The sequence below is a fragment of the Siphateles boraxobius genome, unplaced genomic scaffold, assembly GCF_051911475.1.
Source record: "Siphateles boraxobius isolate OS27281-9 unplaced genomic scaffold, OSU_SipBor_1 1, whole genome shotgun sequence".
Lineage (NCBI taxonomy): Eukaryota > Metazoa > Chordata > Actinopteri > Cypriniformes > Leuciscidae > Siphateles > Siphateles boraxobius.
Genome location: NW_027508699.1, coordinates 25,186,313 through 25,212,738, shown reverse-complemented (window position 1 = coordinate 25,212,738; position 26,426 = coordinate 25,186,313). Strand labels below are relative to the sequence as shown.

The 26,426-nt window shown below is 37.7% G+C and overlaps 2 protein-coding genes across 2 annotated transcripts; both read left to right on the top strand.

Moving 5' to 3' along the window:
• The first annotated feature begins 1,749 nt into the window (after window positions 1–1,749).
• Window positions 1,750–14,716, top strand: fastk (Fas-activated serine/threonine kinase). The gene is made up of 10 exons (XM_077230914.1): window positions 1,750–2,402; window positions 3,913–4,729; window positions 6,160–6,633; window positions 7,481–7,629; window positions 7,788–8,004; window positions 8,971–9,130; window positions 9,213–9,304; window positions 10,849–11,515; window positions 11,614–11,728; window positions 13,044–14,716. Exons 2-10 carry the CDS (start codon window positions 3,955–3,957, stop codon window positions 13,128–13,130), a joined length of 2,736 nt encoding a protein of 911 aa, XP_077087029.1. The 5' UTR covers window positions 1,750–2,402; window positions 3,913–3,954; the 3' UTR covers window positions 13,131–14,716.
• Window positions 14,717–15,465: 749 nt separating this feature from the next.
• tmub1 (transmembrane and ubiquitin-like domain containing 1) lies at window positions 15,466–26,168 on the top strand. The gene is made up of 3 exons (XM_077230887.1): window positions 15,466–15,582; window positions 19,243–19,811; window positions 25,066–26,168. The coding sequence occupies exons 2-3, from the start codon at window positions 19,288–19,290 to the stop codon at window positions 25,415–25,417; spliced, it is 876 nt and encodes a 291-aa protein (XP_077087002.1). The 5' UTR covers window positions 15,466–15,582; window positions 19,243–19,287; the 3' UTR covers window positions 25,418–26,168.
• The last annotated feature ends 258 nt before the right edge of the window (window positions 26,169–26,426 follow it).

Genomic DNA, 26,426 nt, shown 5'->3' with positions numbered 1-26,426 from the left:
ATTGTAAGCCTGTTTATTGGTCCAATGAGGGTTTCCAATAATACAGGTGAAGTTCTCTGCGGGTTACTGTCTTTCCCTTTACGCAACACAACAAGATTAAATGGAACACATTTTTCTCATATGTATTGACTCGTTATTTCATCTGACTCCATAAATGAAAAGGGTTTTTTTAATGATATCTGGGTATCATTAAAAGTGAGCGAATGTTTGATTATTCTTTTGAAACTCTTTAATTATGTTTTACCCATTCAGATTAGGAAACTATGCCGCTTAGAGGTCCTCGCATCTTCTGCGGGTCTCACGATCACAATCTCGTCAATTCCGTCACTAAACAGAGGTTTTGACTAATATCTCAGACGGTCGGATTCACCCAAAACACAATCAGAGATACTTTTCTTTTAGTCCCCTTGAATTGCATACACTTGAACTTAATTCAATAGTTATACTTTAGTAGAGGTTTTGGCCCTATTATAGGTATGAGTCGACCAACGATACTTTCCTCATAATAGTTTAGACTGGCCAAGCCCGCGCGTGATCTCTCACATACACTTATCTAAATTTACATTAAATTAAGAAAGAGGTAAAATAGACGTACCCAAATTTAGGCTGGTCAGGCAGCACGTTAACTACCCCTAAACGGAATGCCCCGTCTCTACAAAGCAAGTACACTTGAACTAGTGACAAAGTATTAGGATACAAAGGATTAGCGAATCCGATAATCTCCTTGGGAGAACAAACTCAAGAGTCAATCAGAGTAAAATCAAACGTTTACAATTTATTGACCAGGTAATGAAGCAATATTTCAAAATCCAATTCATGAGAATAAAATCATCAGTTGATCATATCACAACAGAAATCGAGGAATTTGTAGAAAGTATTAGCCTACCTGGCAATTAGCCTACACACAGCGATTGTGTTGGCAGTCAACAGACTCCCAGAACCTTTTGCCCATTTTCCTTATAAACCCAGATAATTCAATTTGCTTACCAAATGGTGGTGTCTGTCATTATAATTAGATTTGGTCCCCTAGTGAGGGGCGCACAACTGTGAGATCAGAATGGAGGATCTGGGAGGGAACATCTTAGAGGGACACACTACTTATCATATTTTTTAACTTCTTTTAGCTTTCCATTATGGTTGGTAGAATGAGACCATTTTACCAGGCGCACTGAGATACTTTAAATGATACCAAGCATGCATAGTTACTTATTTGTACACATTTAACATGTCATGGGTTTTCAGTGAGTTTCAGGTGAGCATGAGAAGTGGGAGATTGTTCAAGTGAGGTGTGAGCTGTGAGTTGAATTGCGCCGTGTTTCAGATGCTGCTGTTATATCATTATGCAAGTGAGGGTTCAAATGTTAATTCTCAGGAGAGTCTTTGTTTCCACCAGGGGTGGCCCAGACTTTTCGGCACCCGCCTTACAGTAATATACAATTTTATAGTAAAAAAAAAAAATTCAGACACACAAAGTGCTGGGGACATTTTGTTTTTAAAAGCATATGTTGATCTCTAAAGAAAAATAAATGTTAGTATGATTAATTAAAAAGTCCTTAATGATAGACAGATAATAGTACAGACAGTACAGATAGATATATAGATAGATAGATAAATAGAAAGAAAGATAGAAAAAGAAAGAAAGATAGAAAAGCCTATCGAGACTTTAATTGGATGTTAAAACAAATGATGATATAATTTAGGAAAAAACTAATATTATGGAAGAAAAAACTGTCCGTCAGACAAACACATGTTTCCGGGCTGCCTCTGTTGACTTCCGGGAACATGGCGAACACCGGGGCGGCGGACGACCACTGGCGGAGTGCAAGGGGAGTGTAGCGGAAGACTGGGCACCCTGAGGTTACCAGGCCCTGACAGACGAGTCCGCCACGGCGACATGCGATTATGAGTCTGTATCGTGATCATACAGAAAAATAGTTCCGACCAGGCAGCTTTACCTTCACCTACACTGATAATCACTGACTTTAGTTGCTGGGGAAGGAGTCGTGCATGTTGATCAAGCCATGTCCTACTGGATCGCACCAGATTCACGCACTGTATTTTTAGCCATATTTTAGTACACCTCTCAGCATTTCGCGACACCGAGCAAAACAACCGCAGCTTCAACACGCAAATACTGTGCAATCATCGGTGTTGCAGCTCGTTAGCAGCGCTCAGCTCTGCTCTTCTTCCGGGGCCTCAGCAGATGCTCCATAAATCCAGCGTTTACAACATGTCAGTCCCCTTAAAACTTTATTAAAGATCAGTTTTTGAATCCACACCGCTGTGCAACACAGTCAACCGTCGAATCGGCAACAATCTTGCCAATGCCACCGACTCCTGCGGGCAAATTCCTCCTCCTGACCCTGCACATCCATCCACGCGCCATCCTCTGAGATAAACATGTAAGCCTGCTTTTAACCATCACGCGAGGTCGTATGGCAGCAAATGTAATGTTTAATCTGTTTTATAGTGGTTTATTTTTCGAGACAAATTAAGCTTTTCTGACACGAAACTATTAACAAGCGACAAAGGGAATGCTAGAAGTTTAGGTCCAACATCTTGTCATTATTTACTCATCGTCATGTTTTCAAACCAGAATGACTTACTATTTTCTGTGGCACAGAAGATAGCAAATGAGAATGGGAGATGTCAAGCTCTAAAAAAAATCATAAAGTAGTTCATATAACTTTATTGCAAGTCTGTAACCGTTATTCTAGTCTTCAGTGTCAAATGATCTTTAGAAATCATTCTAATTTTGTGCTCCATAAACATTTATTATTATTATTAATGTTGAAAACAATTATTTTGCTGCTCAATATTTTTTTTGTGAACCATAATACATTATTTCAATTTATAAAAGCATAGTTAAAGTGGTTCATGTCTATTTTCCAATTCTTGTCTCTTTAAAGGGGACAAATGCTGTGGAAATGGCATGTCATAGTGACTAATCCAACCATTGACACACCAACATGAGGCAATGACAGCAGATGCAATTAATGTCAATCTCTGTTTACAGCAGTTGAACTCATAATGAAATATTCTATATCCAATATTTGGATTAGTGCTAGTTAGATGTTCATTTTTCAGTGCTTTAGCAAATTTGGTCCCTCTTATCCTGAATATGTGATTCCACAACTGTTAAAACTGTTGAAAGGTTTGGGGTTGGTAAGGCTTTTTAAAGATGATGTTGAAAGTCTCTTATGATCACCAAGGCTGCATATTGTTACAATTTAAAATAACTCTTTTCTATATTAATGTATTTTGTACCCCAGTCTTCAGTGTCATTTGATCCTTCAGAAATCATTTTAATATGCTGATTTGGTTCTCATTCTCAAGTAACGTTTCTTCTTATTAATCTAAAGACTAATCTAAATGTATTAATCTTAACTAAAGTTCCATATAACAGTTTTTACTTAAAGATAAAATTGTTTTGTAACATTATAAATGTCTTTAATACCTTTGATCAATTTAATGCATCCTTGCTGAATGAAAGTATTAATTTCTTTTTTTAAGTAACCTTACTCACCCCAAGCTTTGGTGTACATCCAAGTCTAGATGCACATTTGATCTGTTTTTAAAGTTTTGTATCTGGATCAACCTCATAATCATGAAAATTCATAAACGTATATCTTAATTAATAAATGAGGTCTGATTCAGATGTGAGGATGGGATATCCTCTCCTCCTCTCAGCCCCTGAAGGAAAGGGCACATCAGTCTGACAATTCTCAAGTTACCATCTATTTCTGGAGCTGCTCCTGCCTACTTCATTGGTGTGGAGATTGTTTTCTATAAGTGCTGAACCATAATTTTGCATTTCACTGTGGTTCAGCACTAAAATCTGCTGTATACAGATTGAAAAAATCATTTGGACTATGAAGTTTACTTAATAAAGGATATGCTTTCTATTTGCAGGAGTGTTCTCTTGAACTTCACATTTGGACCACCCTATATACCATGCTGGGGCTGCCTGTTCGCTTTGGCCTTTTAACCTGCAGGAGATTCTCCTCGCCCCACCAGCCTTCTCGTCTACTGAGTCTAGGTGCTCTTACTAGTATGTACACCACACGCATGTACAGCGGTGGTGGGGGCAAGCCAGGTCGGCGCATCAGCCTGATGGGAGGAGGGCCGCCCATGCTGGAGAACCACCATCATCCACTCCCTCCACATCACCCTCATGTCCATCATCCTCAGAGCTACCCACCCGTTTATCAAGCCCGTCTAGATGCCCACCGGCCCCATTACCAGACCCACCAGCACTATCACACGCACCCTCAAGTCGCCCACCTCCCCCCTCCGCACTACCAGCCTCATGCACATTTGCACCACGGCAAGAAGAAGACCTGGAACTTCATCCATGAGAAGATGAGCTACGACACCTTCTTCACCATGAAGCGACTGATCGATCGCTCGCGCACCGTGGATGAAGTCCTCCGCTGGGTCACGCAGAATCCAGGAAAGATCTCGCACAATCATTACCCCATTGCCCTACAGAAGATCGGTCAGCTCCTGGTACTGCAGCAGGCTGGGGGTCAGGCGGGTGGCGGCGGTGGTGGAGGAGTGGGCGAAGGAGCCTTGCCAGTGACCTCTGTTGGAGGTTCAGGGGAGAACGCAATACGACACATTCTGGATAATCAGGACTTTCAGACTCTCTGTGATGCCATTGTCAGTGACTGCTCCAAGTTCGACAACTTCAGCATTGTTAACTGCCTTTATGCTGTAGCTGCTCTTGGTGAGTTCTTCACTTTCAGTCTGGGCCTAGGCTTAAGCCTTGTCTGTGAAACCGGGGGACAATCTCTTACAATATGTAAACAATATTAATATGTATGCCTATATGCAAGTGTTTGAATGATAACATCACCTCTTTTTATCAAACAGATCCTTTATAGTGGTTATATCAACATCTCTCTACAACGTGAAACCATTATCCATTATTCCAGGCTAAAAATCAAAATGTCCTTTTATTGGAATAATAAGTGACAGAGTTTTGGTTTTTCCTTCCCAACTCCTGATTAACTTCCACACATGTAATGTGTTACTAACAATCCTGTTCTGCCCTAGACTAGATATTCTTTAACGTCTAAATCAAAAAAAAAAAAAAAAAAAGGCCAATGAGATTGGTAAACCATTGCCTAAGTTGAGTGATTCAATGTCCTACCAAACTGAATCTGGATCATCTTCACCCATTCAAAAATAAACCGAAACTGTGAATCACAAGACATCGTTTGTGTCTGGGAAGTTGCATCTCAGTCAATTTTAGTCTTTGTTTCTTTCGGTTCCTAATAAAAGAGCTGAACCAGCCATTAATACGTTTAATTATAGTGCAATTTAGAAGAATTGGATTCTTGTAAGTACAAGAAACGAGGCAATACTATCATCTTGATCAATGCAATCCTTCCTAACATAGACAATAGCTGGGGAGTGCATCTATCTGAATCCTCATGCGTAGACCTATACATTTCTGTAATTTTATATCCTGAAACTTTACAAAACTTTCCATAATCACTGGAATAGACTTCTCCGGTTGAGAAACAAACAAAAGGATGTCGTCTGCATAAGCGATTTTATGTAGTCTTATACAAGTATCTGGTGTAAAATTTTGTTAATTAGAATACACACTCCCCTATAATTTGAAGTAAAAGATGCAAAAAATACATGGCACAACACAGTCTCTCTGGAGCTTCATCTTGAAGCAGAGCTTTATCAACCTTTTTATTCTTCAAAAAGGAAATAACTTTTTGGAAATAACAATTCATTTTCAAATTGTTTTATGTCAGCTGAAACATATTTAATTTAAATTATTTAAATAAATTATAAAATATTTCAAAAAGAAATAATAATTATTTAAAAAAAAAACCTACACAATATGTATATAAAAAATCTTTAAGAATATTTATTATAATGGAAAAAGTGCTCAGTTCCAGCGCAAAATATGTTTCCCGTGCTAGCTAAAGTATATGCTGTTCTTTAAGCAAATGTGCTTAGAAAATTTTTATAAAAGTAGAAAAATGTTGTTTAAAATAGTTTTAGGTGAAATGCAGCATCTAACACTCCTGTCACTGCTTGATGTGTCATTCAGCCACCAAGTTACAGTCTATATGTTCTATATCTATAGTTTCTTGAACTTGACTTTTAATCGTATGTGTTCTCCATCTCATTTAGGGCTGCCCAGTGACTCTCAGATTGTGCAGGTGCTGGAGGAAGAGTCCCAGGCACGTCTGTCCCAGTTCAACCAAAAGGACATCTCCATGGTTTTCAGCAGCAGCATGAAGCTGCATCCGTCCAGCCAGCATCCGTTGATTGAGTCGTGTCTCGCCGGGCTAGAGAAGAATATCGAGCGGGAACGCCACCCTCAGACGCTCTTCCTCCTGCTCTCCTACTACCGCACTAAATGGAGAGCGCTGCGGGCGGCGGACGGAGCCTCCCCGGAGCTGCTGGTGGTGAACCGGAAGATCCTGCGGCTGGTGAAGCACACGCTGGCCAGTGTTAGCAGCGTCAGGGACCATGAGATGGCTCTGCTGGATGAGATGCTGTCAGCATGTGCCAGGGAAGCTAGCAACAAGAGCCTCGAGCTTATCTTCAGCTCTCACCTCTTCTACCAGAACAGGCAGGAGAAGTTTGTGAGCAGTCTTGCTGGTGAGTTAATGAGCCCTGTAGTTTATATATAGGCTACGCTACCTTTCAAAAGGTCAGGGTCGGTTTTTGAAAGAGTTTAACTCGCCAACCATGCTTGTATTTGATCAAAAGATACAGTAAAAACAGTAATATTGTGAAATAATATTACAATTCAAAATGACTGTCAAAAAGCGGTTATAAAATGTTAAAAAACTGTTATAAAATGTAATTTATTCCTAAAATGGCAAAGCTGAATTTTCAAACCATGCCCATATCTTTACTGTCTTTTTTATGCATTCTTCCTGAATAAGAGTATTCATCTCTTTAAAGAAATACAGTATGGTTGTGTTAGTATCTATCTATCTATCTATCTATCTATCTATCTATCTATCTATCTATCTATCTATCTATCTATCTATCTATCTATATGTGTGTGTGTATAAAGCAAATTTTCATATAATTTATATATTTCATGCATTACATCAGTATATTGTTCAGCATATTTCTGAAATGTATGTATTTCATATATTAGATGAGCAATTGTTTTAAGCATAATATAGGTGTGTGATGTGTGAAAAGTGATGTATTTAAAAACATCCATCATAAAATGCTTTTAGAAGCCAAAAGATAGACTGTCGTGGTAAACAGAATTTTCTGTAATAATTCTTAAATTTCTGTTAATAACCTTTTATTATTTAAAATTTGTAATTGTGTCCAAGGTGAAATCTAATGGTGATCTTCCAGCAGGGGCCAAACATTGACCGCTTGAAATTTATAATGATAAAATGTTTGCTAAAATTATGCAAAAAATGTCCTGTTGCCAAGAACTGAATGAGACTAACTTTAAATCCTTTTTTTGTCTTTTTAGAGGAGTTGCCTAAAAAGGTTGATAGCATCACGCCTTACACCATGGCCCTCATTGCCAAGTACATCGCTCGCCATCGTCTCAGAGAAACACGCTTGCTAGACACTATCGCTGACTTCTTGGTCAAGAAGGGTGAATACCTGGACAGCAAGGTTAGGCAAATTGCCTGGTTCAGTATTAAAGAGTTGTTTATGTATTTAATAAATAATAAAATAAAATAATAACTGGCTTCCTTTTCTGTGTTATGTAATTATATGGAAACCAGTGTTTTGTGTTTAAGATTTCCTCTTTCAATGTTTCCTCTGTCTAGGTGATCCAGAAGCTTGTTTTCCCATTCAGTCGTATGAGTTATCGGCCAGCTAATGAGACTCAGTTTTTTTCCAAGCTGGAGATGGTTCTTGAACTAAAAGCTCTGAGCTCTCCACTGGCAACTGTAAACATCCTCATGTCCTTGTTCCAGCTGGGACATTTTCCTGGGCTTGTTCTTCACCGTGTCTTTTCTCCATCGTTCATCAGCAATGTCACCAGTGAGTTGGAGTTTGTCATCACTGAATGCGTGTTTGGAAAGCAAGCTAACTGGCATGTTTGTTGAGTTCTGAGAAGACCAGCACTTCTCTCTTGAGAAGATAAAATAGTCAGTCCTTATGTACTCAGATGGTTAATGGCTTCATGTTTGTTATTTAATGTTTAATGTTTTATTTATAATATCCTAGGCACCCATAAGTAAACACTGAAATTGCTTTGGAGCAGGAAACACTCATGCAAACACATCATAGGGAACATATATCAATGGTGACCTCTGCTGGTGGATTTACTTCTTTAAAAACATTAAAAATGAATTATATTAAGGATAAAGAAATGTCTTGAAATCTAGACTAAATGTCTAGAAATTAAATTAGCATGAATTAAATTTCATATGAAAATAAAGAACATTCTAAAATTATTTTCGTGAAAAATAAACAAGTCTTTGTTCTGTAAAGTAAAAATTTTTTTTAATTTAATTGATAATTTGTAAAGCATTTATGCATCATGGCAGTATTTGCTGCACTGAATTTAATTGATACACTACTTTTCAAAAGTTTGAAATAACTTTTTTCTTTTTTAATATATTTTAAAATGTAATTTATTACTATGATGGAAAAGCTGAATTTTCAGCATCATTACTCCAGTGTTCAGTGTCACATGATCCTTCAGAAATCATTCTAATATGCTGATTGGGTGCTCAAGAAACATTTTGTATTATGTGAAAACAGTTGTACTGCTTTTTGTGGAAACCTTGATTTTTTTTTCATGATTATTTTGATTAATAGGAATTATTAATGATTATTAATAGGAATTCATTATTATTTGATTAATTTAAATCGATTTTTTTTATTATTATTGTGGTTAGCGAAATATCACCCAGACATGTTTTTGGATGGATTATTGAGTGGAGAAAACAGTTATTTGCAGTAAAGTTTGAGCTTAATTCTGTTCTATCTTTTTCCATGTAGACAGCCCGTACGCCCTGATCGTACGTCGGTACCTTTCACTACTGGATGCAGCGGTAGAGCTGGAATACAGAGAGTACACTGGACCTCGCCTTCAGGACACCCACAAAGTGCTCATGTTTGACCACGCTTTAACTGCAGATGAGGTGAACCGCAAATACAGGTAAGTGACTCTATAAGTCTGCCAGTATGCTGAAATAGAGAAGTGGCACAAATTTGTCCAGGTAACAGTATTTGTGTTTCAGTTATAAAGGTCTGGTTGCAGAGGCACTCCGGCAGCTTGTTGGCGAGCACGGCTACAAACAAGATGAAGTTCTCGCACCAGGATATTACACGGGTGATTTTCTTTTTGCAATCCAGACATTTATTGGGTTTTGATTCATTTATTTAGTTCCTTTTTTGCCTCTTTAGGGGCTTTCGCACCAAAGGAAACTTTTCATAGTTCCTAGAACCATTGGCGGAAGTACCCGCTTTTTGGCGTGTTCGCACCGCAGGAACTGGGAACGATTTTAGTTCTAGGAACGTCTTTGGGGGAACTAAATTAGCTCCTTCTTCAGAGTAGGGTCTAACCCAGCACAATAGGAACTACCAGTGTAAGTGGAAGTGTCTGCTGAGCGGCAGAACCCACCAAACACCAGCACCCGTCATTTAAAAAAAAAAGCTGTGATCACAGTAACACAAAGTTTGTAGCCTATATATTTACTTAAAGGGACATTGTGTAGGAATTTCTCCCATCTAGCCGTTAAACTGTATTTTGCATTCAAACGAATTGTGCTCTCCAGCGCCTTGCTTTTTCAAATGCGTGTTGCATCTACGGTAGCTGTTATGTACCAAAAGGCTATGACAGGATGTCTTCTAATAGCACTTCAAGTTTTCCTTCGGGTGAACAGGTTTGTTATTTCAAACAAACTGCAACTTGACACAACGAACAAACTAATGTTACAGTAGGAATAATAACAGTGCAATGCAGCCTTTTAAACTTGCCGGGGCTGTGACAAGCGCCTCTCTCTGCTCTGCTCCTCCGTTTCTGCTGCTTTTAGTTACGTGACGCTGGCTCTGAACAAAAACGCATTGTGGAAACGTGTTGGCCTAGTACTTTTTGACCCTCTCTGCTATTATAGTTTTTCAAGATGGCGTAACTACATGGAAGCCTCCGTGGACCTACCCGTCACATGTATATAAAGATAATAAATTCTTCCTTTACGAGGATAAGTCAGATAATTTGCAGAGGTATTTGTACACCATTGAGGACATACTTATGAATAAAAATATTGATTTTAGATAATAAAATACCTAAAAAACTACACATTGTCCCTTTACTTAACAAACTTACTCTGTGAATATGGAAAACTGTGATAGATGGACCTCTCAACCTTTACTCTGAGAAAATCCAACGTGACTTTGAGGGGACCAAGCCAAACATGATTATGTATTTTTGCTCAGCTAGCGACATTGGGCATCAACCACACTGTAAACGTTTACTGTTTACATTCTTTGTATAACAGTTCTATCTAATAACGTATCAGACAGTACTGTTGTAAACTAATGAAGACGGAGATTGGGAGCTCTGTGCGCAGGCTCTGGCGTTCTCAGTGTAAAAGTAAAATAAATAAAAGTCACAACAACAAGAGTGGCTTACATCACTTCAGAGTCCTAGTGGCGGTGCGAATGCAACCAGGAAAATGGCCCTAGATCATTTAGATCTCGAGGAACCGCGCTAGTTCCTGTAACTAGGTTCCTATAACTATCCAGTGCAAAAGCCCCTTTTGTCACTTGGAATGAAGCCATCTACTAAATGCATAAATGTAAGTTTGTGCCACAAACCTCAAGTTCTATGTGCATTTTCATATGAAATTGATATGCTGTTTTCTCTTACTGCAGATTTCCTGCTGTGGATCGACAGCACAGGCCGCGTCCTCCCCATCAGAACTGGCACACCTGCAGCATCATTAGCAGCAGGTTCAACCCCGTGTGTAGTGCTGAACCTTAAATCTCCAGATGGGTCCGGCTCTGTCGCGGCCCTCACTACCGACTTCCATAAGTTCTCTCCCTTTGCCCCGTCACTGGAGGAAGGGGCTAACAAACGAGCTGGAGAGGAGTCTGCCTTCCTCGCCGCTCACATGCGTCCAGCTGCAACAGCAGGATCTCAGAGGATCGGCCCTAATGGAACGGTCTCGCTGGACTACAACCCATATTATACCTCTTCAGATTATTACTCGACTCTAGCCAAGGAACACTCTCTGGAGAGCCAGGACAGCTCCACCCTCAGTAGCCCCTCAGACTGCCTGACCCAGACAGGACCCTCCGTTCCAGGGACGGTTGCACCGCAAGACTCCCTGTTCCAGTTCTCCATTGGAAAAATCCTGGAGGATGAGGGGGGTGCTGCGACAGGAGCGAACCCAGTGCCGGACTGTGAGATCACTACGTTTTACGAAAGTGTGTCGTACCCAGAGGGTGGCGAGAGTGATGTAGTGGCCGGTTCTCCACTGCAGCTTCACAACCCTGACAACCCTGAAGCTGACCGGACCACAGGAGAGCAGGTGAAGAGGTCAGTCCTTTCTGAATCATTCAAACTATGTGTCATCTGGGCTTGAATGTCTTGATCATCATCTTTAACACATACTTTCTGTCCTTCCTCATGTGCAGGGTTATTATGTCTGTAAATGATAAATGGCATTATTGCCATAATTCTGACGTGCTGGTGGGATCCAGGGCCATGAGAGATCGTCACCTGCACTTACTGGGCTACGTTATACTACAGGTGAACACTGAACAATTTAGATTTATTCTGTTAGCCTATTAATCACTCTTGCAGGCTTAAGATATCATGCTATGTTATGCTGTCTAGTTTATTTAAAACAGTAGAGATTAATTTAAATGTTCTTTATATATATATATATATATATATATATATATATATATAGTTATGGGGAATATAACAAATCTGTAATCAAAATTGAATTATCTAATTTCCTATATAAAAATAAAATAATATACTAAAGTCAACACATGTACATTAAAATACATTTGAAAACTAGTTATTTCTAAAAAAAAAAAAGTCTGTTTGAGTGGGGAAAAAATCAGTAAGATTCTTTTTAAGGAAATGAAAGAATTCTTTTTTTTCAGCAGGGAAGCATTGAAGGACAATTCCTGCGCAAAATGAACCTAGGGTGTACTACCACATTGGTACCGAGTTGACCGTTCTCTGGGATTTGTTTTCATGATAATCGAATGTAAAGAGTTTTATTTCTAAAAACTGTTTAGCTTATAACGCTTGTATATGGGGCATCGAGTAAGTAAAAATAAATCAAAAGTTAATAGTTAATAAAACAAGGCTCAAAATAGCCCCACACTAACACGGCAGCATAATGAGGGTCTCTACCTGCAAACCGAAGCATTGAGAACTTTGTAAGTGTACAGAGAGTTTAATAAGAAGATACTTTATAAAGACAGTACACTTCGCGTATATAGGCAGGAGTCATCTTTGGAAAACAGTCTCAACAGTTCCCAAAGACTGTTTTCCAAAGATGGTTCCTGCCTGTATACGCAAAGTGATGTGACACTGAAGACTAGAGTAATGGCTGCTGAAAATTCAGCTTTGCCATGACATGAATGAATTACATTTTCTAATATATTAAAATAGAAAACAGTTATTTTAAATAGTAACAATATTTCACAATATTACTGTTTTTTACTGTACTTTTGATCAAATAAATGGAGCTTACTGACCCCAAACCTTTGATTGCTAGTGTGTTTGTTATATTATAAAACTTTCTAAGAAGGCTATAACTGTTAGTCCTATTACATGTATCGTGTAAAAGATTGTATCATGTAAAACTTTGTATACTGTAAAGGTATCATGGTGCAGTTATGGTATCACATGCTAGTACTAGTAGTATTGAACAATTACCTATTATAAACTATTGTATTTACATGGCATAGTAATGTACTAAGAAAAAATACCATAGTATTAGCAAGATGCATTCCCGAAAACAACATATCATCATGTCACGGTTCTACCTTACTAATGCATGCAGAATTTCTCTGTGTCTTATTTAACTCTTATTTTATTGTAGTTGCCCTATCTGGAGTTGGAGAAGCTGAATGGGATTGAGGAAGTGAAGCAGTACCTACACAAAAAGCTCCTGGAGGTTCTTTTATGACGACATAAACGAAGCGAGTGTGTGTTCATGTGCTTTAGTGAGCATGTGCGACTTCTGCATTTTCAAGAGGTTTTGTTGTTTTCAGAAAGACTATGGTGTATGTATGTGTCTGTGTGTGTATGTGAGCGTCTGTATGTGCGTTTGTACACACAGGATGTGAACAGTCCTTGTTTCCAGGACAAAACATCAGTTGACACAAGGAATCTGGGTGGGTGTTATTGTCATTCTTTAATTATTCATAGGTCTCCTCAAGGCAAACATCAAAAAGGTTCATGTAGTAAGTCTAACTGTGCCTGGAAAACCGCTTATTCAACGTCATCAAGCATACAGTACTTCCCTTAGTGAGTGATCAAGGACCATTTCATTCTCAATGAACAGTATATTCAGCAACACTTCTGAAATGTTTTATATTTTGTCCAGAGTGTTTTTGGTATATATTCGGGGGTGAGAGGAGCGGTTGGTTTATTATGTTCCCCAGCATTTTATTTTTGTTTTTGACTGTGTTCCCACATCAACTTTCATGTCCTTACTGTTATTTTGGTGTGTTTAGGCTTGAGAGTAGGCAATAATTTTTGTCTTTTGGGGCAAGTAGGTGGAGCATAATATATTTTATCGATGCGGACACAAGTGTGCAGAGTTCTGGTGATGAGCCACAGATATTTGTATTTCAGATGCTGCCACCACAGCCACTGCTGCTCTTTGGTGGGTTTGGGGGGGAAATATGGACATATATATTAATAAATAAGTGGAGTTGTTGATTGAAAGTCTTATGATGTGAGCTGTATGGAGTTACAGAATAGAAATGTTGGAATTTACATGAATTATATTATATGCAGGAATGGGTTATGTTTATATATTTTATTTTCTCAAAATGAATAATGCTTTGGTATCATGTGAGGGGAAAAGCAATGCAGAAAGTTGACTGCAGGATAGTTATTAAATAATGTTTTCATCTCCCATGTGGAGAATGTTACATTTTTAGATTGTGCCTTTAGCGTATGGATCTGTCCTTGTAATCTTCAGATAAATTCTAAACAAAACGTTTAATGAAAGTCTTATGAATAGACAAGTAAAATTTAGCAGCATTTAAAAAAAATGTATGTTAATTTAATCATAAAAAATAATGTAATCCATGGAATCTAGTTGGATTTGTCACATACATTTTTTATCACCGTGACAGGCAACGAACAGTCAAGTTTAATATTTAAGTATTATCATAATCTATTTTACTAAGTACAAAATAAATTTTGCATAGGTTGTTTTAACTAAAGCCATGAAGGTTTGTTAAATCAAGCCCTTGCTTGCCTCTACATGAATGTGAAACGTATACAGATTCTAAAGTCAGATCTTATTAATATGGAAGATGTATTTTGTGCGAGTCAACCATGTACCATTTTATCTGTGTGCATTTGCTTTGCTCTTTCTTTAGAGGGAAAGATAATTTATTATGGGAAGTGAATGTAAATGGACTGTGTGAGTGAATGTCTGTGTCCGGTAGCAGGTGGGGAAATGGATCGAAATGTCTGTTTATATATACATATTAAAATGTCTATATATAAAAAAGATTATTAAAAATGAAAAAGCAAGATAACTGTCTTGCATTTTTCTTTTTTCAAACTAGGAAGAAACCTGGTTATATCTAGTTGGAACTGATATGCAGTGTTATTTTAGTATAAATTATATACTATTATAGTATTAATTAACATTTTAAATTAGCTTTTTTATAGTTTTAGTGTTGTGCTTTTTAAAAATGTGTATCTTTTATTTGTAAAATTTAATAGTTTTATTTTTAATATTGTTCTGCTTTAACTTAAAGCCACCATGAAATAAAAAAGGAACTCTTTTTAATAGAATATTGTATTATTATAAATTATGAACTCAGCAGAAGTTTTTCAATATTTTTCAATATTTCAGCTTCTTTTCAATTATCACTGCTGATATGTCATATTCATGTTCCCATCAAAAGTTGAATATGCAATTATGAAATAATTGGCTTAAAAATGTATTCTGCAATCATCTTCAACATAATGGATTCTGCCTGTTTAACAGTCTGATCAGATGGTAGTGGCAGCTGGAGTTTGTCAATTACTGTCTGACACATCTAAGCATCTGTGTGTGAAAGGACAGACAGTAAAGACAACTCATCAGATTATCTAGTTGCAAAATACATGCACCGCGTGGTAACTAAAGAGCAGTGCATGTTCATTTGAATGTAACTCAAAGCAATATTGGCACAGGCAGCACACTTGACAGGTAAAGTGTTGAGTTCTAAGAATTTTTAACTATATTATTACTTGTAGGACTTGTGTTTAACCAAAAAACCTTTATTTTGAAAGGACATTTTTTAAACGGAAGTCATATTTGTGGCATCGTCCTAGCCTGCCAGTGATCAGGAAGCGCAGACGTGAAACGGTGTGAATCATGGACCATCATACGATGTAATATGTCAACGGTAAGTCATTTAGGAGCCTCATAGTTTTTTTTTTTTTACAACATTTTAATTCTAACGTTACTTATTTCGAGGAAACGTTCAATTGAGGCGTGACAGCTGCGTTGATCGCTTGTTAGCTGCTCTCGAGCTTGTTTCGTGGCTGTAGCGGTGCGCGAGCGCTCACCTGCCTGTACGTTCACAGACAGATCTTCACTAATAAACACACACCTGATGCTCTTGACCCCTAAACTCATGGCTTTAGAAAAGATGAGATTTGGACGTTTTTGTAAAAAAATAATAAAATAGGTAACTTCAACTTTTTCTGTAGGTAATGGCTACGTCACTACGTGGCTGTTGACATTTAGACTTCGTTTCCTTTTCTTATTCTTACCTTTACATTGTTTCATGATTTAGACGTTTAAATTCACCTGCTGTTCATGTCATCACATCTGTCTATTTAAATATGTTTAATTATATCCTTTTAAAAAGGTATTGCTTTTAAAGGGATATTTCACCCCAAAATGAAAAGTCTGTCATCGTTTACTCGCCGTATGGCTTTAATTCTGTTTTCGCAGAATGACAGCCTCTCTTCACGTTCATTGTATGTAAAAAGATGCTATGAAAGTGAAAATACTGAGGCTGTTAGCCCATGATATTCTGCCTACTTTCTTCTCTGTTGTTCTATCGGTAAAGGGAAGTCATAGAGGTTTTAAATATATTCTGATAAACATATTTTACTCTTTTAGCTTTTAAGAAATGTGCTGTGCAGTGGACTTCATGCATAATGAGAGGAACTGTCTGTCATCAGGAGGCAAGAGATATGGCCTGAAACTTGCCGACAGCCACAGTTAAAGAGGAGGGAATATCTGGTTCACTGAAGGGATAACTTCACTGTTTTTGTGTTCAAAGGTTGCGGCTTATGCTTGTAACGGTTTAAAGGACTGTACACAGAGATTATTACTGCTTACACAGTCATGCTCTGGGAAAACATAAACTTTATAGACCAGTTTATTAGCTTAAAATGATCTTCAGTTTTCAATGCAAGACAAAAAAACATATATTTTCAAGATTTTGGGCTTCCATAACATGTCCTCTTTCAGATTAGTGGAAAGAAAACATCCAAAATACAAATTTAAATGTTAACTTTAGGACACTTTATTTATTTCAATTACAGTACATCTCTAAAGGCTATTTTCTCAAAATTATTTTTTTCCCCACTCATATGCTGAGCCAGAAATCTTTACTTCAGTATGCCAACAAAATGAAAGAAGAATTTTGAATCTGGCTTCGTCCGATGTTCAGATTCAGATTTTTTGTTCTCTAAACACAACCTTTCAGAAAACGTAATACAAAACAGTTGTCTTATTGTACTTCAATTTGGGAAATATGGTGATGTCTAGGCTATTAGTTAAAATTTGTACCCTATTTACCTGTTGTCTTGCCTTAATAAAAGATGATCTCAATCTTTTATTGCCCTAGAAACTGCACCCATATGTGATCATTGGTTAAAATTTGGCGAATTTGGAAAACACCTAACTCATGAATTCTTGATTTGGGTACAGTGATATAAAGACTCCTTTTGAGCCTCGAGTGGATTTCTTTTCTGGTATTATGGGTAAAATAAACACTTATTGAATATTAATGGGGTAAGAATTTGTGTAAAAAAAAACACCATTTAGATTTAATTTCCGCTAAAGGTTTTTCAATAATTTTTGTCATTTCATATTTTATAATAACTTCTATATAATTCTGCTATTAGTGAGGCTTACTGAATGGTGTACATCACATTATTATTTCACAAGTCAATCTTTGTAACCTAAAGGTGCAGTAAGCGATTTCTGAGAATCATCGTTGAACACTGTTGATATTTGAAATCAACCCAAACAAACAAACCCTTCCCTTCATTGCTCCGCCCCCACCAACACGCAATGCAAGAGTTGATGTCTCCTTATCATAGCAGAAGCAAAGCAAAATAAAGAATGACAAACGAATGACGAGGAACAGTACACGAGTATATAAAAGCAAGAGTTTGTTAGTCGCCGGCAGCATACACACAAAACCAATGTTACTCACTTATAAAGGCAGAAACAAAGCAACCTCAGCATCCGTTTTCAGGCCTTCCCGCTTGGGTCTCTCCAGCGCTGGAAAGCTGTTCTAACATTACTGTGGGTCCCAAAGCTCATGACCCTTCTTTTTCCAGTGATATTCCTTTGAACTTTTCTCTTTTGTAATGTCTCTCAGCCATCTCTCTTTCTACAGTAATTCTTCAAATCTCCCTCTTGTGCTCTCTCTCTCTCCTCCCCCATCATTAGGGTATACGCCCCTTACTGCTGATTGGCTACAAGTGTGTTGTGGTGGGTGCTCTGTCCAATCCACTTTTAACAGCGTTTTTCAGAAATTGCTTACTGCACCTTTAAGCAGACAATATGAGCGTGAGGGCTAAATCTTAGTAAATGTAAAATATTATGGAGTCAAATCTAAAGTTGTTAAATGCTGAAAGGCCATGACTAATGGCGCTTTTCCACTGCATGGTACGGTACGGCTCTGCTCACTTTGTGGTACTTTTCCACTGAATGATATGGCTCACTTCGGTTCGCTTTAAATGGCACCACCTCTGTTGAGGTTCCAAGCGTATTGTACCGATACTAAAATGTGACGTGAAAACACTACAGATCTCTGATTGGTCAGAGAGAATCGTTACTACCTGCGTCATTGGATTTGCAACACGAGACACCAAACACGCTAGATTTAAATAGTCAGCAACAGCCACCGCAGTATTATTTGTTCACAATATTTTTATAAACAACTTGTTTAAAAAAAAAAAAAAAAGAAACTTGTAAAAAGAAATGGCTGAATCGTGGTGACTGGTCAGTAGACGAGGTGCAGACGTTTCTGATCTTGTCGAGAGCTGGATATTGCGACCAGGAATGAAAAAGTTTTTCAGCAACTTTAACAAGCAGTCTACAATCCAACCCACTTTGAAACGGTACTAAACTGCATTGGAAAAGCAAAGTGAGCCGAGCCGTGCCGTACCGAGCCGTACCATGCAGTGAAAAAGCACCATAATTCTTCCAACAAGGTTCAGGTTTGACCTGTATAGATCACAAGGGGATTTTTCTTTAAATTGGTTATTTTTATAAGAAAAAATTGTTTTTGCATTCTGTTTTTGTCCGCCCAAATTTCTTATTTCTTCTCTTCTGAGAAAATTTCTTTATTCTCCTGGTACCCTTAAAAGTGTTTTAATCAAGTTATTCAAAATGTAGTTTTAGAATTTATAGGAAAAAAATTAAATAAGTAAATAAAGTTTTCACCATGAAAATAGCCAGAGAAACTGTCATTGTGTTAAACAAACAAAATGAGGCAGATCTTAATTATTTAAATTTTTATAGTGAACATCGATTGTTCTAGTATTGCTTCAAAAAGTTCTTGTCCAGTAATAAGTATAATTGTAAATCTATTCATACAAATTGAAATATGCCTGTGCAACCTCTGTGATTATAGTCTGTGATTAAAAATATTGATAAGTGATTTTAAAAAAGCCTTATCCAGTATTGACTGGAAAGTTGAGGATATTTACTGAAAACTGTGGGAACCCTGAATGATGCATAATGCAGACCTTCCATTTGATAGAAAAAATGAACTGGCATGAATGTGATCAGTAATTGTGAACATGTGCTGTAGGTGCCTAGTCTGAAGTTGCCTTAGTCCAGGACACAGCAGACCAGGATGGCTCTAATAGAGGGGGTGGGTGATGAGGTCACCCTGCTCTTTGGAGTGGTGTTCCTGGTGCTCGTCCTGGTTCTGGCCTGGGCTTCCACTCACACTGTTGAACCCCCTGAACACCTCCTCTCACCCAGCCCAGGGACCTCCCCCTCCACAGAGACTGACAGTCAGGAGCCGCTCCCCACGGGTAACACGGACTCGTCACCCAGCGGTGTCAGGGAGAATGATAAGAGTGAGCCTGGAACAGAAGCAGGAGCGGTGGGACAGTCCTCTGATGATAGTAGGGCTGGAGGAGGTGAGGGAGGCCTCCTGGAGGAAGCAGGGATTGAGAGGGATGGGTTGAGACATCGAGAATCAGCGGGTCCCTCGACTCAACCTCCAGCCAGCGCCCCAAGTGCCACACAGCCTTCGGCTGAAGAAGCACCGAATGACACCCAAAGGAACATGGTGCTCAGGTTGAAGTTCTTGAATGATACGGAGAGGACAGCGCAAGTGAATCTTCAAGACACGATTGGTTACGTTAAACGGTAAGCAAATGAAAACTCAACCTAAAATAAGTTTGGTATCAAATGTATGTTCTATTTAAGATAAGACACGACACCCAAGGCAGCATTCAGATTGCAGAAGATGGAAACAATTAACCATTTGGGTTAAAATGGTTTAAAAACAGTTCAAATTGGGCTATATACATTTTAAATATTAGCTAAATAACACCCTACAGAATTAAATATTTAACTTTTATATATATTTATTTTTAAAAAGATTAAATGAAATGAATACATTTAAGTAATGGGGGGGTTCTTGTCAGCAAATATCTTTGATTATTTTTTAAATTCTAGGTCCTTAAAGGGATAGTCCACCCAAAAATCATCATTTACTCAATCTTGTCATTCCAAGGCTTTATGCATTTCTTTTTTTCTGCTGAACACAAAAGAAGATACTTGGAAGAATGTTGATAGCCAAACAGTTTCAGTGCCCATTAACTTCCATTGTTTTCTTTGTCCAATGAAAGTCAATGAAACTGTTTAGCTACTAACATTCTTCAAAAATATCTTCTTTTGGCTTCCACTGAAAAAAGAAAGTCATAAAAGTTTGGAACAACATGAGAGTGAAGTGAAGTGAAGACAGAGTTTAAAATTTGGGGTGGACAATCTCTTTAAATTTCTGCAGTTCTATGCCGTGTTCGGTACAGTACCTCAATTCAAAACTTCAATGGGATTTTAACAGGTGTTCTCAATTCAGTATTAAATGCTTCTGCTTCTGTTTGTCTTCTGTTTTCACATTTATAACAAGATGGTAGATGTATAGTAACCTTAAGAAAGCATTTTTGGTGTTTATTTGATTTTTCATATGGATTGCATCCTTGGCTACCTGCTAATTCTCATCGGACAACATACATTTTTATCAGTCAATAAGAAAGTTTCTGCCAAGAAAATCTCAGCAAAAACAGCCCACACACAGTTACCGGCCAGAGACCTTTTGTTCCAACACCACTTTTCTTTCTTATGCAGTGTGTAGCACCATTCTTTTCGTCAGAAAAGTGCACCAAAAAACAGACCTCCTTGAACCTCATGAGACACAATTATCCATTGTTACAAGCAGTAACCATTCTATTAAAATCAGACAGAATGGACCTTCAACGTCTTCTGGAAACATGAGGCATTGAGTGCGTGGGAGTTCACATCATGTTTGCAGTAGGTGAATGCACCCTTTTAAGTGGTCAGATTGGAGTTTCAGTTTTGAAAAGTTATTCATTGGGAAGGCAGCTTGTGTGTTTGCAAGGAAAATCGCTGCACAATCCTCTTCATTTGTTGTGGAGTTTTTCTTCTGTTTTAAATGGAATTTAAACGTTGCTGAGCAGCTTTACAAAATATCTACATTCTCTGCAAACGATAGTATTTAAAACAGTATTTCATTCAGTTTTTTTGTTTTTAAATTCTTCAGTTATTCCAAACTATTCCAAACTACCTAAGAATGTTCCATTAAAATAGTTTAAATGCATCAGCACAGCATTTTTAGATGACAAATGAAAAAAAAATGAAAAATTGTGCTTGCATTTTTGCACGGTGTGAACTTGAAAGGTTTTTCTGAACTTTTTTTTTTTTTTTTGGATTTCTGAAGGCTGTGAGGCCTTTTCGTTATTATGATTCTTTGTCATTTGTTTGTCTGGAGCTAAAGAATTTGACCAAAAAATCATATTGCGACTTTTGACATTGTGATTTGAACTTTAATATGGTGAACTTTTTACATCTCATCTCATTCTGCTTGTATATCAAAGGTAAAATAAAATCATAATGAAAGAACAGCTCTTATATTCTCAACCCAACATAAACTGCTTTTAGATACCCTGTTGTTTTTTAAAAGGGCTATATAATATATAGGACATTTTCATGGATTACTCACTATTTTTAATGCCAATGTGTAAACAGCTTGAAATGAAACTTAAAAAATCAGAAATTCCCCGACTTCCTAGATTGTTTATGAAAGGCTAGACAATTTTTTTATGTAAATTGCGATTAATCGACCTAATTCAAACTACAAGGCCAGATCTACAGTATATAGTCAATAGTCTCAAATAGGCCTATACTTTATAATCAAAAGATCATAACTGTAATTTTAATTACATTTTATGTCGACAATGCCGGTGAAATGCAGAGCTTGTGCAAACATATCAACGCTATAATCAGATGCTTTATTAACTGCGGTTTTCTCACCGCTGTCATTCCTATTGTGTTTATTTTGTTACTGAGAGGAAAGCGCTTGGCACATATTAACATTTTCATCTAAACGTCACTCTTAGCAGCGTGGGTGGTGTCAGTTATTACAAACTATTCCAAACTACCTAAGAAGTAGGACTGGAATCAGTCTTTTTCTTATTTGTTCAATGTATGGATCTGTTTTGAAAAATGTCTTCCGTTGCTATGGCCGGGTATCACTGTCAGTCATCTCAATTTAGTGAATGATTCACAAAACAATAATTTAGCAGATTAAAGACAAGCTTCTTCATTTTCATTTTCTGACGCGATCGGCTGACAATCTTCCTTCATCAGTTTTGTCGTCTGTGCAGCGGCTCTACTGGAATGTAGCAAATGTATGTTGTAATTTGCCATTGATAATTAAACAAAACGCTTGACTTTAACTAAATAAAAAGTTGTTAAACTCGCTAATAAACGGTTACCTATTTAAGCATCAAGAACGGTGCTTTAAGCACATAAACACTGTCGGCTACTATGAGATTTGATCTCGGATCCCTTGAAGCTTCGTGAGGATCATGTTGTTGCGTTGACCTCATAGCTACCGTCTTAACGCTGTTTTGATAGGCTAACGTCTTTTATGCTCTTACAAAGCCTCATTGATGTAGCCTTTGTTTATATTGGAATGTTTTAGAAATGTTTTCATTATTTATTCAATTTAATTTCAGTAATGTCAGTATTATGATTATGAATTCGTTTATATACAATGTTTCACTTGAATTCATCTGCTACCAGCTTTTAATCGCTCTGAATGAGCTGTGGTGCGGCGGCAGATTACGCAATAGAGAGAATAAACTAGAGCCCGACCGATATGGATTTTTGGGGACCGATGCCGATACCGATTAAAAAAAAACCTGATACTAATATATCGGCCGATATTATTTATGTGTACAGTAGCAATATTATTTATGTGTATTATAGTACAGTACCAGTCAAAAGTTTGGACACACTTTCCTATTGGTGTGTACAAACTTTTGATGGGTACTGTATATAGAATACAAAGTATTTAAACAGAATAAATATATAAACGTTTTGCAATGATCACTCAAATGTTGTGATCAAACACTTGTGTGACAAAGATATGTAATGGAGGCAGGGGGAATGATAGAATGAGAATGATACATTTGAGCTGTAACCAAACTAGTTTGCATTGCATGTTATATTATATTATATACTAAATACTGTTGCATAATCTTCACTAACGACTTTGTCTTTTAATTTAGTCACGTTATATAAAACAACTTGTATCAATAAATATATCAAAAGTGTCACTGACATTATCTTCTATTTTTAGTCTTAATTCCTCTAATCTCTACAAGTGGAGGAATGACTCAGATCTTTTTACTAAAGTAAAGCCATTTAACCAGGCATTTTAATCAATGTTTAATCAATCAATTGCATGGATTTAATAAATAAGAAGTAAATATAGCAGACGATATAATCAGGACTTCTCAGCTGCGCGCTTGCAATAGTCACAAGCTCACACAATACGTGACAGAGGCTGGCAGCAGAGAAATCAATTCAGTGAATTACACTGCGCAAATCAAAAGTAATAGTCTACCCACTGGATGAAGAAGGATTGGCTCTCAACAGAACATATAATATTCATTTTTTTTTTTTTTCGTGGTCGCATTTATGAGGAAAAAACGGACGTGACAAGCTCCGCAAGCGGCACTAAAGTGCTTTAAAACTTTCACATAGACCTCGAACAGAAAGCACAAAGCCTTTCATTAAAGTCAATTTCGTTTAGTATTAATTATATCTTAATTTTAATCAATGTTTCATCAACCAAATGCCTGGATTTAATAAAGTAAATATAGCAGACAATAGATAATCTCGAAACGGAGGCGCCGGCGAGTGATCTGCAACTCGTCTCATAAATGAACCGAAACTCAGCGTATAGACCTGAGAAATATATCTATTGAAATGTCTACTTTTAAACAGAACAATTCAAAACGAAAGACAGACTGCTCTCTGCTTATGTAGAACTAATCATTCTGAAATGTACATTTCTCTCTGGCGCGTTCAAAGATCGCGAGTCCGCATCCTCAACTTCATCTTTGCAGCCCACAATGACTGAAAACACTTGTTATTAATAAACAATTAAAATGTCTCCTTGCTATATTTGATGTATTCATATCATTTCTTTTGCCAGTTCATTGTGAAAGCTTTTAGGTGCATTATTGGCAGCGCCACCCTTACATGAATCAATGCACACCGCATTTTTTTTTTAATATTCATTTATCGGCCATTATAAATTCAGATACCGATAGTTATGAAAATGCCTTATATCGGCCGATAATATCTGCTCGCCGATATATCGGTCGGGCTCTAGAATAAACTGACACTTTTCGAAGTCTGTGATTGTAGCGCCTCTTAGCGGTAAAAGGCAGCAAATGCACATGGGAACGGCGGCGGTAAAAGTATTATTCTGGTTGAGTACCAACTGTACTTTGCCTGGGCCCCGTTCCTGTCCAGTGACGCAAGATCAGCAGCGTTTGAGGGGCCCCCTAATTGGCACGGGGCCCTGAGGCGGTCGCACCCAAGCTATCTCCGCTACTGACGGCATACAAATCAAAACTGCCTACTATGTTACTGAATGAAATGTTGACCCAGCATGAGCTCTAGGACTGTGAAGCCTTAAGGGTTGTTGATGGACTCGATCTACTCCATCCATGTTTTGATCATCATTCTGAATCTGATCCAGACGTAGTTTTTGACAATGTGATTTTCTCAGCTTTATGCTCAAAATTATGCTTTTTTTATGAAACGTACCCACATTCAAGTATTGATTAAAGGAATAAATGAAGCTAGAATAAAATGTTTTTTTGTGTTGTTTTTTAAAGAAGAGGGTTTGTTTTTTCTTTTGATATATTGCATACCGGTTTCTGTGTGTGGTTATACAATAATTATTAATATTCTTAAGTCAAGCGGCATTGTTGTGAGCACAGATTCAAGAAGACCAGTATGTTTTGTGTAGGTGTTAGTAGTTATGTGTATATAAACTTCTGTTTGATTGCATTTTCAGGACTTACTTTGCTGGACAGGAGCACCAGGTACGTCTGATTTACCAGGGCCAGCTCCTTCAGGACGATGCCCAGACGCTGGCCTCTCTCAACCTGGCTGACAACAGTGTTCTGCACTGCCACATCTCGCAACATGCTACACGGGCCATGCCTGCCGGGGCACGGGCTGCTGACCAGGTGCATGTGGCTCTCAACGTGGGCAGCCTCATGGTGCCTCTGTTCGTGCTTATGCTGTCTGTGCTCTGGTACTTCCAGATCCAGTACCGGCAGTTCTTCACTGCACCTGCCACCGCCTCACTCGTGGGCATCACCATCTTCTTTAGTTTTGTTGCGTTTGGGGTATACCGCCGTTGATGGCTGTTTCTGTCCAGTTATATTCAGCACATACGTGTTTGCGCACATACAGATACGCATTTGTTGCACTTGCTCACTTACCAGTGCCAGTGGCAATGTCTTCTGGGATTTCTGGACTTCTCAGTTTTGCTGAAGGCTGTGATTTCAGAGAAACATCTCTGAGGTCGTCTTTTTTTGTTTTGTTATTGTGGTTTGCGTTTGTTTTATTTTTTGTTAATCACTTTTGCCATTTTTCATCTGCACCAAGTTTATGCTTGTCACAGATAGGAATATGCTATATATTTGATTTTATTTTTAAAGAAAACTAGAGATGTTTATTGTGCCTGTCCTTTTTTTCTTTTCTTTTTACATGCTGCCAGTTTGAAACTGGGGCATGCTTGTAAGAGGGTGTATGAAATGACGGTGTTCGAGGTTCAAGCAGAGGCTCGTCTGGCTGCCTGCCGGACTCAAACTGTAGTAAAGCAGGACAGTAGTCCTGCTCTTGTATGTTGGAACAATTCAATAATTTGTGTACAATAAGGCTTTTGAAATGGAGATATAATCTATTAAATCATTCTTTTATTTACTAGTGACTTGTCATTTCTGAAATGCTTTACCACTGCTCAGATAATTATTATGAGAATGATTTATCCGTTTTGTCCAAAATGGTGCAGATGTTAGTGTATACTATAGCCCCAAAAATGTAGACACTTCTGGACACTAAAGAAAATGTCTGAATGTCATTAAATAAAAAATTAAATATAACACAAAATGGCATCTGCAAACAAATGATCAGTTTTTCACTTCTTCTGACCCATCTCTCCAACTACTTTTAACTGACTGGTGTCAGAAGGTTTGGTTTCAATGTTAGGATGTTTCAAGTTACCTCCCCTCAAGTTCGCAACGTCCTGGCAGAGTAAGTACAGGTGTAGTTAATTACATTTACATTTACATGATTCAAAGTTTGACAAGAAAATGTGCCAAAAGTGAAAACTACCACAATAGCTTTTGTCTTCATTTTGAAAATTAT